The sequence below is a fragment of the Gossypium arboreum genome, chromosome 10 (genome assembly GCF_025698485.1).
Source record: "Gossypium arboreum isolate Shixiya-1 chromosome 10, ASM2569848v2, whole genome shotgun sequence".
NCBI classification, from domain to species: domain Eukaryota; kingdom Viridiplantae; phylum Streptophyta; class Magnoliopsida; order Malvales; family Malvaceae; genus Gossypium; species Gossypium arboreum.
The window spans coordinates 11,350,406-11,367,743 of NC_069079.1; the positions used below are offsets into that span (position 1 = coordinate 11,350,406).

The window sequence follows — 17,338 nt, forward strand, 5'->3', positions numbered from 1 at the left end:
TGTTTCAAACTCCAAAAAGAAAGAATTAAAACCAAATCAAATTCTTGAACGGCGCCAATATTATTTCCCGCCAAGCTTCAAAATAGAAATATTTTCATAACAAAAAGCTTCCCTTGTACGCTCGACCGTTATCCACTCCATCAAAAATTTCAAATTTATTGTCAACTCCCAATCAAAATACGCCACACGTACACATATTTACTTGAAATACCTTAATTCTCCCTTCTCCACGATTTATTCCCGGCAAGCTTCTTCCAAAAATATTTTCAAAATCCCGCGCTACTTTTCGCCTATTAATACCCTTTCTCTCTTTACCCAAATTATTCATCAGAAAATCATTTTTCAAGAACCCTAGTTTCCGAAATTACCTTTCCAAAATGCCTTCAATTCCAGAAGAGCCACTGCTGGCCGCGAACCCAGACCGATTCTGTATGTTCCCGATCCAATACCCAGAAGTATGGGAAATGTACAAGAAAGCCGAAGCGTCGTTTTGGACCGCAGAGGAAGTCGATCTGTCTTCCGATCTTCGTCACTGGGAAGCTCTCACCGCTGACGAGCACCACTTCATTAGTCACGTTCTCGCCTTTTTTGCCGCCTCCGATGGCATAGTCCTTGAGAACCTTGCTGTTCGGTTCATGAAAGAGGTCCAAATCTCCGAGGCGCGTGCTTTTTATGGTTTCCAAATCGCTATCGAAAATATCCACTCCGAGATGTACAGTCTCCTTCTCGAGACTTACATAAAAGATTCCGACGAAAAGAACCGTCTTTTCCGCGCCATCGAGACGGTGCCGTGTGTGGCTAAAAAAGCCGAGTGGGCTATGAAATGGATCGACGGCGGAGAAACTTTCGCCGAACGGTTAATCGCTTTTGCTTGCGTAGAGGGGATCTTTTTCTCCGGAAGTTTCTGTGCCATATTTTGGTTAAAAAAGAGGGGGTTAATGCCCGGATTAACTTTCTCAAACGAGTTAATCTCACGAGATGAAGGTCTCCACTGTGATTTCGCTTGCTTGCTGTACTCTCTCCTCAGGTCAAAGCTGAGTGAAGAACGCGTGAGAGGGATAGTAAGGGACGCGGTGGACATAGAGAGGGAGTTCGTATGCGATGCTCTGCCCTGCGCGTTGGTTGGGATGAACGGCGAGTTAATGAGTCAGTACATCGAGTTCGTAGCGGATCGGTTGTTGGGAGCGTTAGGGTACGGAAAGATGTACAACGTGGTCAACCCATTTGATTGGATGGAACTGATATCGTTGCAAGGGAAAACCAATTTCTTCGAGAAAAGAGTTGGAGAGTATCAAAAGGCGGCGGTCATGTCGAGTTTGAATGGTAATGGTGGCACCCATGAGTTCAAGATGGATGAAGACTTTTAGGGTTTAGTCTAGTTTAGTTTATTTGTTCGGTTTTGGCTTTTGTATTGTATTTTTTTACTTTCTAATGTCTCTCTCTCCATAAATTTATAAAATAGGTTATATAAACTTCTACTACCGTCTAATTGTTCAACTTTTCTTTTTAATGAATATCCATTTTATATATATAATTTTAAAGTAGGGCAATTTGAAATATTTCTACACTACTTTTTTTCCTTATTTGAAGAAAATAAGACAAAAATGAGTAGACATTGTTTCATAGCCTTATAATTCATTCAATTTAGATTTATTGTTGAATGAATTGCATTGTTGATATTGATTAGCTACAATTAGTTTCGTACTGTATAAATTGGTTAGAATTTCCTGCTTCGAGGGAACTACATTGATCCTCTTTTAACCTCGACTCTGTGTCATGTTTTCAAGTGTGGTTCAGTTATTCAAAGTAATTATATGTATGTTGGAAGATTACATGTGATGGCAATGTATTCAAATTTAAAAATTGAAAGGCATAATTGCAAAAAAAATCCTCAACCTTTGGGGGCATTTGGATATATGCCCCTAACCTTTTTATTTTTTGAAATTGACCCTTCACGTAGCATATTTTTTAGATATCAACCTAGTTGAAAAAATAACCATCAGCTGATCGTTAGTCCTACGTGGCGTTCCAGTTGACTAATGATGTGGCAGACATTAAAATAAATAAGCTAATTTACCCTATATTTATTGTTACTTAAAAAAATTAATAATTACTAAAGAAATGGATAAATATCTTCATCCTCTTCAATCTTCTTCTCTAAAACAGAAAAAACCCTAGTTGCCTTTTCCCTCTGTTGATGCCATTGCTCACTGGCATCTTCTCCGACCAAGAAGCATTCAATGACGTCCATGATTCCATCTCCGAAATTTGATCTTTTCCTTTTGAGTTAAAAAAAAATGGGTGAAAGAAAAACCTAGAAAATCAAAGATTTTTTGGGTTTCTATCCCCTTCTTCTACCCTAGCTCTTTGATTTCCCCTTGCAAAGGCCATTCTCACCTCTCCAACTCTCATAAAATTTTCTTTTCATCCATCAGTACCCACAATCATACTTCTATTTTTTCTTGTTTTCATACACTGGCTAGAGATGAAGACAAGAATAACGACCTTGGGCCTGGCTTTACTTTAGATTTGCAGATGATATTAGTAAACCCATTGCTAATCTTACCTTACCAACCACTTTTTTCTGGGTTTGTTCAAAAGGGTTTTCTGATTTGAGATCTGTTTTTTTTTCCAAGTAAAATAATAAATCACCAGCAAAGAGACATCTAAAATACACTCGATGCAATCCACATTATAGCCATTGCAAACCATTGTCTGTTGGGTTTTCCAGACAATATTGATCTCAAACTTGAAAATTATGTTTCTGCAAATGAGATGAAGACGATGGAGCAGTTTTCATGGATGAGATGGAGATTGACGAATTTAAAACCCATTAATAGTCATATTAATGTCTGCTGTAGCGACGTAAAAATTTCTCTTTCGGTCGCTAATTGAGGCGATTATTTGAAAATTTAAAAATCGACTTTCGATTTTATTAAAAAAGGGAGTCGCCACCGATCTTTTTTCTAGGTGTGACCGGACACCTAATAAACATCCTTTTTTAGAAAAGAAAACTTATTCTTGCACAAAAATGAATGCCAAATTTAGGTCTACGTCAAAAGACAAAGTAACGTTGGGTTCGGGAGTCGGTTACACGCGAGGAAGGTATTAGCACCCTCGCGACGCCCAAAATTGGTATCTTATTAAACACGTGTTGTCTTGATTTTCAAAAATACGAATTCAATTTGACATTTAAGTGTGATCCGATTGAAGGAAATGAGAAGTTGTAAGTTTTTGGTTTTTTAGAAGAATATCCCGTTTTTAACGCGAGCCGACTAACTTCACCCAACATAGCGATGAAATCAATGACTTAATGTTAAAATCGGTACATTGCCTTATTCTTAAAATTAAAATGTAAAAAGTTTCTAAAATGATAGTAAAAAAATCTAAGAATATTATTGTAAAAAATGCGAATAGTGATGTGAATAATATAAAATATTAAAAATATTAGAATAATAATAATTAATATTGACAAATAAAAAATAAAATAGAAATAAAAGGTGTACATAATATATATATATTAGAAATAACAATGATGTTTAAAAATAATACTATTAATAATACTACATAAATATGTACATAATATAGTATAAAAAATACATACATAATATAATTAAAATATATACATAAGATAACATGTAAAAATATATATATATAAATAATATAGTATTAAAGATATATACATAAAATAGTATAATATATATATACGTAATATAAAATTTAGAATATACATAATATATTAAAAGAATATATATATAATATAATATTAAGAAATATAATAATAACAAAAAAGAGAGAGGAGAGAGTGGGTGATTTCCGCCACAAGGTCAACCATCGGACTCATGGCCGTGCCATCATCTACACCATCACACACTGCAAATTAACCTCAAAAAAACTTTTTCGATAAAAATGGATAAGCTTCCTCCTTTTATTTTTACTTTCGGATAAAAGAAACAAAATAAGATTGAAAGAAAAAATGATAAGCAAACAAAGAACTTAAAACGAGAATAGACGAAAAAACCTCTTTTGCTTTGATCTTTGATTAATCTCCAAAAAAACTACTCTCTCCAAAAATTAGCCTTTACAATAACTCTTCTCCTTGATTATTCTCAAAAAACCTCTCAAAAATCCTTTACAATAACTTTCTCCCCCAAAACTTCTTCCTCCCCTAAATACAAAATATGAGAAGGCTTATATAGCCATTTACAAAATATTTTTTATTGTTTATGTCTTCATTTGTAGGTACAAGTGGTAGTGGAGTGTGGCTAGTGGAGTAAGTAGTGGAGCAAGTGTGGCTAGTGGAGCAAGTGTGGCTAGTGGAGTTGATGGTGGCAAAGGCTAGGATTTAATTTAGAAAACTTTAGGTTGTGGGCTAGGGTTTTTTATTTTGATTTGGGCTTAGAGTTTGAGCCATTGAGGTTTTGATGTAAATTGGACTTTGGGTAGTTAAGATTTTGAGTTTTGGGTTTAATTTTGGTAGGTTAGGTAAGGCTAAATTGGGTCAACATCTGCCACGTCATCAGTCAACTAGAACACCACATAGTACAATTTTTTGACCTGCTGTTGACTAACGGTCAGCTGACAATTACCATTTTAACTGGGTTGATACCTTAAAAATCCATTACGTGAAGGGTCAATTTTAGAAAATAAAAAAGTTAGGGGCATATATCCAAAAGCCCCCAAAGGTTGGGGGCTTTTTTTGCAATTATGCTGAATTGAAACATAACTTTAGCTTGCCTACCAACAATTTATTCAATTTCTCTGGTTTCATTTTATTATTTTCTATATCTACTGTCTTTGTTGTAGCAGACAGGAAATTGGAAACTATAAAACAAACATAAATATTATAAAAGTAATTTTTTCCATCGATTGCTTCATCGAGCTGAAAAAAATAAAACAAAATTTTGAAGTAACTTTCGTCCCTTATCTTATATTTTCAATTTGAAATGATTGCAGAAAATGATCAAATTCTCCTTTTTTTTTTTCCTTTCCTAACAAGAACAAGCCAAATTTATTTTCTTTTCAACTTTCAACTCTACACTCTCCTTCCCTCCTCTTTCTACTTTTCTGTTCAACCAATCACACCTTCAGTTGCCTACATTCTCAAGAGGATAATATCCGCATTTTACAAGTGTCTTAACAATGAAATAAAACAGGAAGATCTTTTTGCTTTCTGACAATCCATCAATATATCCAAGAAATGAGGTCAGTATGATTGTGTTTATTTCAACAAGTTTCTATTACAATGCTAAAACAAAAATAATCTCAAACATATTGAATATAAAGAAAACTAGAAATTTCCATGTCTAAGTTTGAATTAGTTCATGAAATCAGATGATGTACCTCTCAGTCAATTGCATCCAGTTCTAACTTCTATCTTTTGCCTACAGTCTGAAACTTGGTACTGATTCTCATGCTTCCTGCGAGCCAGCCAGCCCCATGGATAATTAAACATGACAAAAGATGAAATAAGGCGAAATATAAACCAATGTACAATAGTTCATAGATGAGGGTGCTTGTGAATTATGTTAGTTGTATTCAGAGTAGTGAAAATTAATGCCTACATCATTTTCTTAAGCTGCCATTTTTAGGATGCCATTCAGCTATATATATGATTCAAAATCAACCTCATCCAACATACTCCGAACCTAACCTCACATAATCCATTAATTTGAAATGCAACTTGATCATTTAATCTTTACAATGGGAACACAAAAACCTATGAAGCCTATGTTGCCTCAAACTCTTAATTTTTCTGAGATTCCCTATGTACGACATCCGAGTCCGACATGGATACAGGAATAAGATCCTAAATACATGAAAATTTAGGGAAAAAGTTGAATAATATACCCATGTCAAACAGATATTCTATCCAACGCATATCAAAGTCCAGGAACATAGAACGAAACAATTGCGTTAATCAGTTCAGTTCAGTTCAATATCCCTCTAAGAAGACAAAAAACACCCACAAAGAGAAGATTAAGCAATAAAACAGTTACATTCCAATTTCTACACAATAATAGCCCCTGAGATGACAAACAAGGATTCATCAATAAAATAATAATTCCGATTTAGCGAACTAATTCAATTTCCCGGATCTTCACCAGTAAAAATCAACAATTTTCATTCTCTTAGAGGAACCAAAAACTAGATTTTCAGAAATTCAGAGATTTAGATTTTCAGTGCTTCAATTTTTTTTTTAAATCAAATAAATTCAGATCAATATTACACCAGCAACAGATAGAAAACAATAAATACAATAAACCAACAAAGTAAAATGAAAAATAAAATATAAATATTTAGGAATAGAGCCGCACCTAACCAGATCCAACAATAATGTTGTTAATGGGGATAAAGATGAGCTTGACGAAAAACCCTACGAATCCCATAACCACGAATCCGATCGCTGTACGAAACGCCACCTTCGTAAATTCTAAAAAGATAAAAGAAAAAAAAACGGATCTTTTAATCAGAATTCTGATAAATCAACAAAATCAAATATAATAGGAAAAGAAGAGAGAAATAAGTAACCTTTTCGATCGGGCTTGTGGCATCTCTTGACAAGACGAACACTATCCTTAGCGAACTCTCTTAGCGGATCGAAAACTGAATCAATTGCGTCCATTTTTCCCTTTCCTGGTTTTGCTTTGGTCTTTGGAGGAAATTTACTATTCTTGTTAAGATCTGTGGATCTATTATATAAGGACTAAGCAAGCTGATATCCACAGACAAAATTTGACAATTTGTTATCTGGAATCAATTACTCTTTTCTTTTCACATCTTTTAAAAATAATTTTATTTTTTAGTAAAAAAGATAACATAAAAATTATATTTTTAAGGAAAAAAAACTTTCATTTTCACAAGAGAAACCATTTTTTATTTTTAATTTCATTTAATTTTTTTAGAATTAGCTTTAGGGTATGTTTATTCACTGTAATGGAATAGGGCTGTAATGGAATAGAGCTGTAATGGAATAGAATTGTAATCAATAATTCAACTGTTTGGTTGAATGAAATGGAATATAATTGTAATAGTATTCGTGTGTTTGTAATAGTATTCTTGTGTTTGGTTGAATGGAATGATGTTGTAATAGCATAAGGAAAAAAACTAAAATGACTAGAATACCCTTAGCAGAATTTTTTTAGGTAGATGATTATTGTTATTGTTATTAAATTTTAATAAGATTATTTTTAAAAATAATTTAATAAAAATAATAAATAATTTATCCATATTTTAACATAATTATTATTAAATATAATTTAATAAAATAATATATAATTTAATAAAATTCTTAATATAATTATTATTATACCAATTAAAATTCATAATATATAATACTATAAAATAATATATAATCTACTTTATTATTTTTAAACTGCAATACATATTTAATGTGCTAAAATATCATTCTTGAAACAAATAATTTAATTATTCTATAATAAAAACAAAATATTAGAAGTAATAAATAACTTGAGAATTATATTTCACATCCAAACATAATATTCATATAATAACAAAAAGTTACATGATTTTATTAGTTTATATATCATAATCCATATGTTATAAAATTTTACAACTTCAAAAAGTTACAACATTGTAATGACATTCTATCATGTCATTATAGCATCCAAAAATTACAAACACAAAAGGTTATGAAAATATCATCAACACAACCATGATTTTTAATGGTCAGCAAGAAATCTTCTGACCCATTCTAATCGCACAGAAAGAGGTAAACTAAAGAAAATGAGCATTTGCGTTGGATGATTTGGAATTTTGCTAAATGCGAGATAGCGCTCATGCTCAGTTAAACCTTTTACTTCATGTACAAGCCCAATGTTGCCCGGGCCCATAAACAAATAAAATATAACAGCCCAACAAATAATTTTACAAGTCCAAACCCAATAGGCCTAAAACTAAACCCTAACCCAACTAATCTTAAAAATTTTCAACAAGCCCCAAGCCTCTAGCCGCTCCCCTTTCTTCAGCCACCGCTTCCACCATTGGCCTTCCCACGCATGCCGCCTCGGCCACCACGCCCTTGACCGTCGCCTCTTCCACGCGTCGCATGGCACCTGCAACAGAAACAAATACAAGGGCAAGAGAAAGCATGCGAATAATGGGAAAAAAAATAAACAAAGGAACAAAAAACAAAAAATATAGAATGAATGTTTGGTAGATCGGCTTTAAAAAGCCCGAATCTATCATTTGTGTAAGGGGGGGTCTTTTTTTTCTTTTTATTGAAAAAAAAGGAGATTGAAACGCATGTTAAGCAATAAAAAAAAACAATATACAAGTAAAAAGGTTGAGATCGATTTCTTGTTTTCGTTTTCTACTGTTTCCTAGTCTTTTTGTTATTTCATTTTATATTTGATATTATTGTTTCTTATTTTCATTTTTTAAATCTGTTAAACAAAATAAATAAAAAAGGAAAAAAAAGTACCTTTCCGTCGTTGGAGCCCCCTTTCTCCGGCGTGCATATCGGGCCAAGGGATGCCTTTTGTTCTCATCATTCCCGAGGCATGAGCCACGATGCGTGGAGGCGCGTGGGACGCCGATGAGGCCCTTGAGTTGGCCAAGCAAAGGAAATAGAAAGGGTAAGGGAGAGAGCAAAAAGCTCTCTGATTGTTTTTGAAAAAAAAAGGGTGCAGAAATGAGTTTTAAAAAAAATCTGGTTTACATAAACTTGTTTAAACGGCACCGTTTGGGTAAAAGGGGTAGGGTTTGTGCATTCCAGCCTAAAGTGGGTAATTTGCGCGACCAACCCTCCTCATTTGTGCTACTGTTCATTTAGACCCTGTTTATCCCTTTTTTTTTTACTTTTAAACATTTTGCCTGAATTTTGTACCAGTTGCATTTTAGTCCGTATTGAAGCACCGTGTTTTGGGGATTTGGGTTATTTATGGTTTTAATCCTTGTATGTTTAGCACTTTTATTGTGGTCCTTAATGATGTTTTGTGGTTTTATTTGCTTGTAAATTATCCTTTTCACTTTATTTTCGTTTCAATCAGGTCCGTTTAAGTTTTATTTATTTATTTCACTTTAATTGATTCTTTTTAAACTTATTATTTGTTTTAATATATATTGTTAGAATCACTATTATGATTTATTCTTGAATATATATTTATATTTATATTTACTTTTAAATTTATTTATATATAATGAATTTCTTTTTAAGATCCTATTTCACTGCACATTTTTGTTTTTTAAACATTCTCATTTCTTATTATTTTATATATGTGTTATTTATATTAAATGCTTCATTTTATTTTATATTGTTGTTAATAAACCTCTTTTCCAATTACTTTGTGTAACTATTGACTTCGTATTATATAAATTGTTATTCATATATATCCTTTTTAGATTTTTATGTGGCCATATTCATAAATTTATGTTATAATTTTTTTATATGTATTGAATTTGTTTTGTCCGCATTTATAGAGTTTTGTTTTGTCATCATTTTTACTTCGTTTATTTTATACTTTTATTTCAAATATATATTATTCACTTACTTATATATTTTATACTTTTATTTTATATATATTATTTATATACTTATTTATTTTATACTTTTATCACTTATTTACTTATTTATTTTATACATATATATACATGTTGTTCTTGTTATATTACTATGATTATTCATTTTAATATTTTCATGATGTTTATTTATTTTATTATCATGCATTTTCCATTTTACTTTTATTATTATTATTAATATCACTATTATCATCATTATTATTATTATATTATAATACCTCTTTATTATTATTATATTTTCCTTTTTTTATTTACTCTATGTTATTATTTTTTTACATTAACTAATTTAATATATATGTATTTTAGCACATTTATTTTATTTATATATCATTTACTCTTATTATTATTATTTCATCATCTATTTTATTTATAGTTTTTTTTTAAAATAATCTCTAACATTTAGCTTATTTATTATTTCCTTTCTTATTGTTTGTTTGACGCATTTATTTTACCTTCGTTTTTATCGTTATCATTCTCATTTGTGTTTATGTTTATCCTATTATGGTTATCAATTTTTATTTGTTATGCATTCTTTATTATCTCGTTTCATTACGAATTTAGGGTTTATCCAACCCGATAGTAATTCTTTCACAAAAATGAATATTCCGTATTTGGTAATTTGAGACAATCATGCCCTAACTTACTGGGTTTCGATTTTTTTTTTTCGCGTTTAACCTGAATAACGGCATATTCTCTTAAATCATGATACGAGTGTTAAATAAAATACTTACTCCTGTTTGAGGTGTTGTGTCCTAACTCACTGGATATAACATCTTATTACCTCGAGATAAGATTTTTTTTTTTACAAATAAGACAATGCTTGGTGTTCGGAAATTTAGAGAAAGTAGTGCCCTAACTTATTGGGTTGCCACTTTTCTCGTTGAATTCGAATAATTAAGTATCCTTCTAAGTTTTTTTAAAAGGTTTTCTAAATGCAAGCCACTATCTTGGAATTTCAAAGCATTATGTCCCAACTTATTGGATATAGCGTTTTGCTGTTTCGAGATAGAAATTTCAAAAAAGGTTAACTTAATGTCAATACTTTGACGTGAGTGAATCCCAATCTTCAAAGTTAAAATATTTTAAAGAGGACTACATCTTAAAAATTTTTAAATTTCCGACATTAAAGACATTTGATAATCAATTAGGTACCAATTTTTGGGCGTTACGGGGGTGCTAATCCTTCCTCGTACGTAACCGACTCCCGAACCCGTTCTTTCATTTTGTGGACCAAAACTAATGATTTTAAAACAAATGTTTTAAAGGTGATCCAATCACACCTAAAAAGATTGGTGGCAACTCCCGTTTTTGTTTTTTAAAGTCGATTCCTATTTTCCTAAAACTCGATTTAAAAATGGTTTCGACAGCATGGCGACTCCACTGGGGACTAATAAGAGAGTCAAGCCGTGTAATTGATTATCTATTGTCTTAATGTCAAAAATTAAAAATTTTAAAATTTAATTCCCTTTGCATTACATCTGTTTGCATTATTGCATGTGTTGCTATATCCTGATACGCATTGCATTTGCATGACCGTTGTAGTCACACCCTTAAGTGGGAGTGAGAAGCTATGCCTTCGTGAGGTTTTCGCCTCCGTGCAGGATAGTGGATCACTTTCAGGATACATCCGTACCTATGGTTTCGTGAGATTTTCATCTCCGTGTAGCCATAGGGAAATGTATTCCCCTGAACCGAACTTGATTCAAATGAGCCTATAATGGGTGAGAATTGAGGAATCTGCTGGTTCGGGTACCTCAAACTTTAGAACCCACCCCATGTTGAAGGACCGTATAAGCCCAATTTAGTTAGGTTTAAACTTTAGACATTACCCTTATAAGTTATCGTTGAAATTTATTGATATCATGTGATACTGACTATCTTTTTTTTTTCGCTTGCATGTCATTTTGCATTTATAAAGGTATCGATTCACGGTTAGTTTCTAAGTTAAGAAGTTTTATTATGAAGAACAGACTTCTTTAGAGTGGAAGGCAACGTTAACGTCTATAGATGGTCCGAACAAACTCAACTAGAAAAGGGAGATAGTATAGCTGAGGGATACATATCGGAGTTGTCAGATTACACTCGTATTAGCGTCACGCAGAATAATCTCCAAGAGCTTAAGGAAATTTGGGATCAGTGGGGCAATGAGACCAAGCAGTTATTCTACGGTAACTATGGAGACTTACCTTACTTGCTTGATGTTCAGATAGACGAGCACTTATTCCGAGCCCTTGCTCAGTTTTGGAACCCGGCGTACAGTTGCTTCACTTTTGGGGAAGTAGACATGGTACCTACTGTGGAAGAGTACACTGCTTCACTTCGTTGTCTCCGGTTTCAGAATGATAGGATCTATTCCCGAGCTCCTTGTGTCCCTACCTTTTGGAAGAAATTGATGATTATTACGGGGATGAGCGAGCAGTGGGCCATAGCCCGAATTAAAGAAAAGGGTGAGTGCAAGTGCATTTCGTGGGACGCTTTGAAAGATTTGATTCTGACACACCCTGATGAGACAAAGAAGGTAGATGTTTTTGCCTTAAGTTTATATGGATTGATGGTTTTCCCTAGGGCTTTGGGATATGTGGATGAGGCAACCACGGATCTTTTTCATTGACTCAGTAAAAAGGTCACTTCTGTCTCTGCAATTTTGGCGGAAACATTTAGGTCTTTAGGTGCATGTAGGAGGGCTGGTGCTGGCAGGTTCAAAGGGTGTGCTCAGTTGCTTTTGGCTTGGTTCTACAGTCATTTCCGGTTGATAGATAGGGTGGTTTGTCGAGTTTTCTTTGAGGATTACTCACTGTTGAAAGATATAGTAGCTTCAACCAGGAGAGTTGATGTTCCAGAAGAGAATTGGACAGCGCTACTTCAGAACCTTCAGTTGAAAGATGTCGAGTGGAGGGCTCCGTGGATGACGCCTGGTGAGGTTCTTTATCGATGCGATAGTTTTGATTGGGTTCCCCTATTGAGAATTTGGGGTGCCATTGGCTATGCCCCTTTGCTCGTACTGAGGCAGCATGGATTGAGACAGTTCATACCAGCGACTCAGGGGTTGGCTTAAAGTGAGTTTGTATACAGAGGAGCCGATTATAAGAGGAGGGTTAGTGAAGTTTCTAGTGCTTGGAAGAAGACTTGTCGATTGAGAGGAGTAGCTATTAGCCCCGCTACGACATCAGAATACGTAAAATGGAGAGGTAGAAGGGTTAATGATAATATCCCTAAGCCAAGTATGGAAGGAGCTCGACCAATAGAGGAATATTTGCAAGTAAGACCCTCAGAGTTAGAAATTATAAAGCAGGAGTTCGAGAGACAAAGCTTGGAATTCGAGAGGAGGGTAGCAAAGCTCGAGGAAGAAAAGATGTACTTGAGTTTAGAAGTTGATGTTCAAAAGATGAAAGTCGAGAAAGAGAGGAAAGAAAAAAGAAAGATGGAGGAAGATCGAGATGATCTAAAAGAGCATTACAAAAGGGCACAAGTAGCCTTGAGGAGGGCGAAAGTAGGAGGATCTTCAGATCAGTTGCAGAAGGAGGTCTAAGAGGAAAAGGCTAGAGCTGAGTACTGGGAAAGGAAATTCCAAGAGATGCAAGTGCAGAATTTGACATTAGAGGAAAAGAATAAAGGATTGAAGACCAAGGTAACAGAACTTGGAAAATCCCTGCGTTGGCACCAAAACCATAATTCTACGGTCGAGTTAAAGGAGCTAAGAAGCAAAGTTGAAGATTTGGAGGAGGCGTGGCATGACGGTGAACTCTAGGTTGAGCAGCTCAAGGCGCAAGAGGATTATCTGAGGGGAGAGCTACACCAGGCTAAAGAACAGGTTAGAAAAATGGATCATGTCATTGGTGAAGCCATAGCCCAGATTCGAGAGGTTGCTGAGTATGTGCAAGACTTGGCAATTCGAGCTGGCGTTTTGAGTCTGATGTATTCATCATCGTCAGATGTAGGACGAGAGTTAGCCCTTTTAGTAGATAGAGTTAAAGCTTTGGGCCTTAGGGTGAAATCGTATTTGTAATCCTCTTATATGTAAAGATATTCTTTTTCTAAATAAAATTTTCTAAATGAAGTTGAACCAGAATCGATATTCTTTTTTGCATTCATGCATTTGCATCTCATAACATTTCATCACATCATTTGCATGCAAAGTTATAAAAAGACCCTGATTAGTTAAAGTTTACTTTCCAAAGGTAGAAAAGAAAACCTGGAAATCACACATCCTTACGGCACTCGTACTAAAACTAAGAACATGGATCAAAGGTTCGAGCAATTACAAAAAGACATGCAAGATCAAATGCAAGAGCAGTTGGCCAAAATACAGAATGAAATGAGGGAGCAGATGCAAGAGGCTCAGAGAAACATGATGGCTGAAATGGCTCAGCTGCTGAGAGCCATTGATAAAGGAAAAGCTCCCATGGCGATCACTGAAGAAGAGAATGAAGGTCCTTCTCCGGGTTTTACCTTGCCTCATGTTCCCCTGCAAACCGAGGCACCTCTTGGAAGGCCATCTGTCACAGTGAGGCCTCAACATGGGCCAGTGAATGCTGGAATCCCCATAAATTTCCCATCTGGGTTGGGAAATAATTTGGGTGATATTTCGGTCAACCCTATTACTCCTGATCTGGATTTAATGGAGAAGGAAAGAATGGCCACTGAATCCTCGAAACAATTGGAAGATCATTGCAGGTGGTTAGAGGAGAAGTTTAGGGTTTTAGAAGGCGCTGGCAATCATCATGGGATCGATGCCAAAGACTTAAGTTTGGTTCCAGATTTGGTGCTTCCTCATAAATTTAAGATGCCAGAGTTTGAAAAGTACAACGGGACTACTTGCTCAGAGGCGCACATAACAATGTTTTGTAGAAGGATGACTGGCTATGTGAACAACGATCAACTATTGATCCATTGTTTTCAGGACAGCCTAATGGGAGCGGCGGCTAGGTGGTACAATCAGTTGAGCCGTGCAAGGATCGGTTCATAGAGAGATCTTGTACAGGCTTTCATGCAATAGTATAACCATGTGACTGATATGACGCCAGATAGGATCACACTTCAAAACATGGAGAAAAAACCTAATGAAAGTTTTAGGCAATATGCACAACGATGGAGGGAGGTGGCAATACAAGTACAACTACCATTGTTGGAAAAGGAAATCACCATGTTATTTATTAATACTTTGAAGGCACCATTCATCACACATATGATTGGAAGTACCACAAAAAGTTTCTCAGATATAGTTATGGCGGGTGAGATGATTGAGAATGCCGTGAGAGGCGGTAAAATTGAGGGGGAAGTGGCTAAAAGATCGACCCCAAGGAGAAAAGACAATGAGGTAAATAACATGAACATCTTCAATTCCAGGGCAATCACAGTTGAACAACCTAAAGCAGCTACGGATGAGCAACAAAGTACTCAAAGACAGGAATCGGGTACAAGACAGAATTCGGAGAGGATGTAATTCACTCCTATCCCGATGACATATCGTGAGCTTTATCAAAGCTTATACGATGCACATGCCATTGCTCCGTTTCACTTGAAACTGCTGCAGCCACCATACCCCAAATGGTATAATGCAAATGCTAAATATGAATATCACGCGGGAATATCGGGGCATTTAATTGAAAACTACACTGGGTTCAAGAAGGTCGTGAAGAGGCTCATCAAAATGGGGGTTGTGAAATTTGATAGTACCCCTAATACTGAAAGCCCGTTACCGGATCATGGCAATCAAGGAGTGAATGCCATTGATGAAACAAAGAAAAGAAAAATCAAGGAAGACATTGCTGAGGTGAAGACACTTATGAAGGTAATATAGGAGGAGATGGTGAAGAGAGGTGTGCTGGCTTTTAGAAAATGAGGAGAAGGAATAGAGAACCATTGTGAGTTCCATGGGGAGGGGGTCATATGATCCAAAATTGTGAAGAGTTCAAGGTCATGGTACAAGGCCTTATAGTTAACAAAGAGTTGCAGGTTTCTGAGGGTAATTCTTATGAAGGACAAATATGTGTGCTGGAGAATGAACGACAAAGAACCAACCAACCGAGAATTATTATTTCCTTGCCAGGGAATAATGAGGAGGGGTCGCAAACTAAGCCTAAAATAGTCATCCGTAAACCCAATCCTTTCCCTTATAAGGATGACAGGAGGGTGCCATGGAGCTATGACTGCAATATAACAATACCTGAGGGGGAGAGTATAGCTAGCACGTCCAGGGGCACGCAAAATGAAAGTTCTCATACACGAAGTGGGAAACGTTATGACAGGGGGAATATCAGAGTAGAGCCCGCAAAGACGAAAGATGTCAAGGCTGAAAGGAAAAAGGAAACTGAAGACTCATCAATGAGCCAGTAAAGGAGGAAGAGGCTAAGGAGTTTCTGAAATTCCTGAAACATAGCAAACAATAAATCTTCCTTTGGGTTGATTTATTGCTCACATGTAAAACCAAATAATCATTACATGTTTATTACCACAGCTACACATGTAATTTTGTTAAATATTAACCTTCTTTTGGGTCGACCAATATTAACGTAGCTTAAGTTACATGCACCCAACCTTTTATATTTAAAAAATAATAATTTCAATATCAGAGGTCACTTTGGTAACTTATTATTTCAATTTAGTTATTTTAAATATACCAATATTCAAATTTAAAATTTCCATAAAGATCAAAACTAATTTTTTTATTGCTCTATAATTTCCAAAATAACGCAAAATAAGGGTGTGTTAATGTCATCATCAGAACCAAATACCTTAATTTTTTGACTGATTTAATTAAAAATAATAATGATAAATTAGTCATAGAACGAAAACAATTCCTTTTACCGATTAGATAATTCCATCATTACGATTAGGGGTGAGTATTCGATTGAGTCGAGTCAAAATTTTCGAGTTAGTCGAGTTGACAAATCCTATTTTAGCAACCGAACTCAATTTGAATTTTTTTCGAATCGAACTGAATCAAGTCAAAAACTTTTGAGTCAAATCAAGTCGAGTTAACGAATCCTATGATTTATACTTAATGTTGAGTTTAGATGGACCAATTATTTAACTAGTAGACGAATTACAAGATTATTTAACTACATGAACAATATAATGATTTTGTCTTTTAACTTAATGGGTAAATAATTATCAAAACGACGTAATTTTATCTTTCAACTTAATTATTTTGAATTTTAACTTTTAAAAAAGTAAACATTTATCAAAACGACGTATTTTTGTCTTTTCTTGTTTGGATTTTTGGATAACTAGTATTGTGTAATTCATATTTGAGTTAAACCGAAAAACTTAATTTTTTATTCGAGTTTATCCGAATAACTTGATTAACTCAAATAATTCGAACTATTTAATTCAAAATTTGAATTTTTTATCAAATTTTTGAATCGAATAGAATTTTGTTCATCCGTAATTACGATGCCATAATAGATGTTTAAAAAACATAATTTATATAGAATTACACTAAAATATCTAACGTGTATAAATAATAAAGTGATGAATAGACAAATTTCCATAAACCAAACTATATAGTGTTAAAAATAAAAAGGACTTTATTTATAATAAAAGAAGAAGAAGAAAATCATGCGAATGCACTTCCAAAACTAATTAGTAATCTTTCCATATTCTGATGAATAAAAAATACCAAGCATTACTAATTAATAAAGGATTGGCATTGTGATCAAACCAAAAAGTTATAAATTTGGATAAAAAGTCTGCAAGAATCCAAACAACAAAAGCCATTCCACAAAACTTTGCATCTTTAAACAAGCAATATAAACTGAAGAAGCTAATCTTTCAGTCCGACTAAAATCTTTTTATT

General features: G+C 34.2%; 2 protein-coding genes across 2 annotated transcripts; one reads left to right on the plus strand and one right to left on the minus strand.

The window, feature by feature from the left end:
• Positions 1-295: 295 nt before the first annotated feature.
• On the plus strand, positions 296-1,534 carry LOC108487296 (ribonucleoside-diphosphate reductase small chain). The gene has a single exon (XM_017791600.2). The coding sequence runs from the start codon at positions 378-380 to the stop codon at positions 1,365-1,367; it is 990 nt and encodes a 329-aa protein (XP_017647089.2). The 5' UTR covers positions 296-377; the 3' UTR covers positions 1,368-1,534.
• Positions 1,535-5,163: 3,629 nt separating this feature from the next.
• Positions 5,164-6,775, minus strand: LOC108487571 (protein transport protein Sec61 subunit gamma). Its single transcript, XM_017791944.2, has 3 exons — positions 6,532-6,775; positions 6,318-6,433; positions 5,164-5,420 (listed from the first exon to the last, which is right to left on the minus strand). The coding sequence occupies exons 1-2, from the start codon at positions 6,623-6,625 to the stop codon at positions 6,318-6,320; spliced, it is 210 nt and encodes a 69-aa protein (XP_017647433.1). The 5' UTR covers positions 6,626-6,775; the 3' UTR covers positions 5,164-5,420.
• Positions 6,776-17,338: the final 10,563 nt, after the last annotated feature.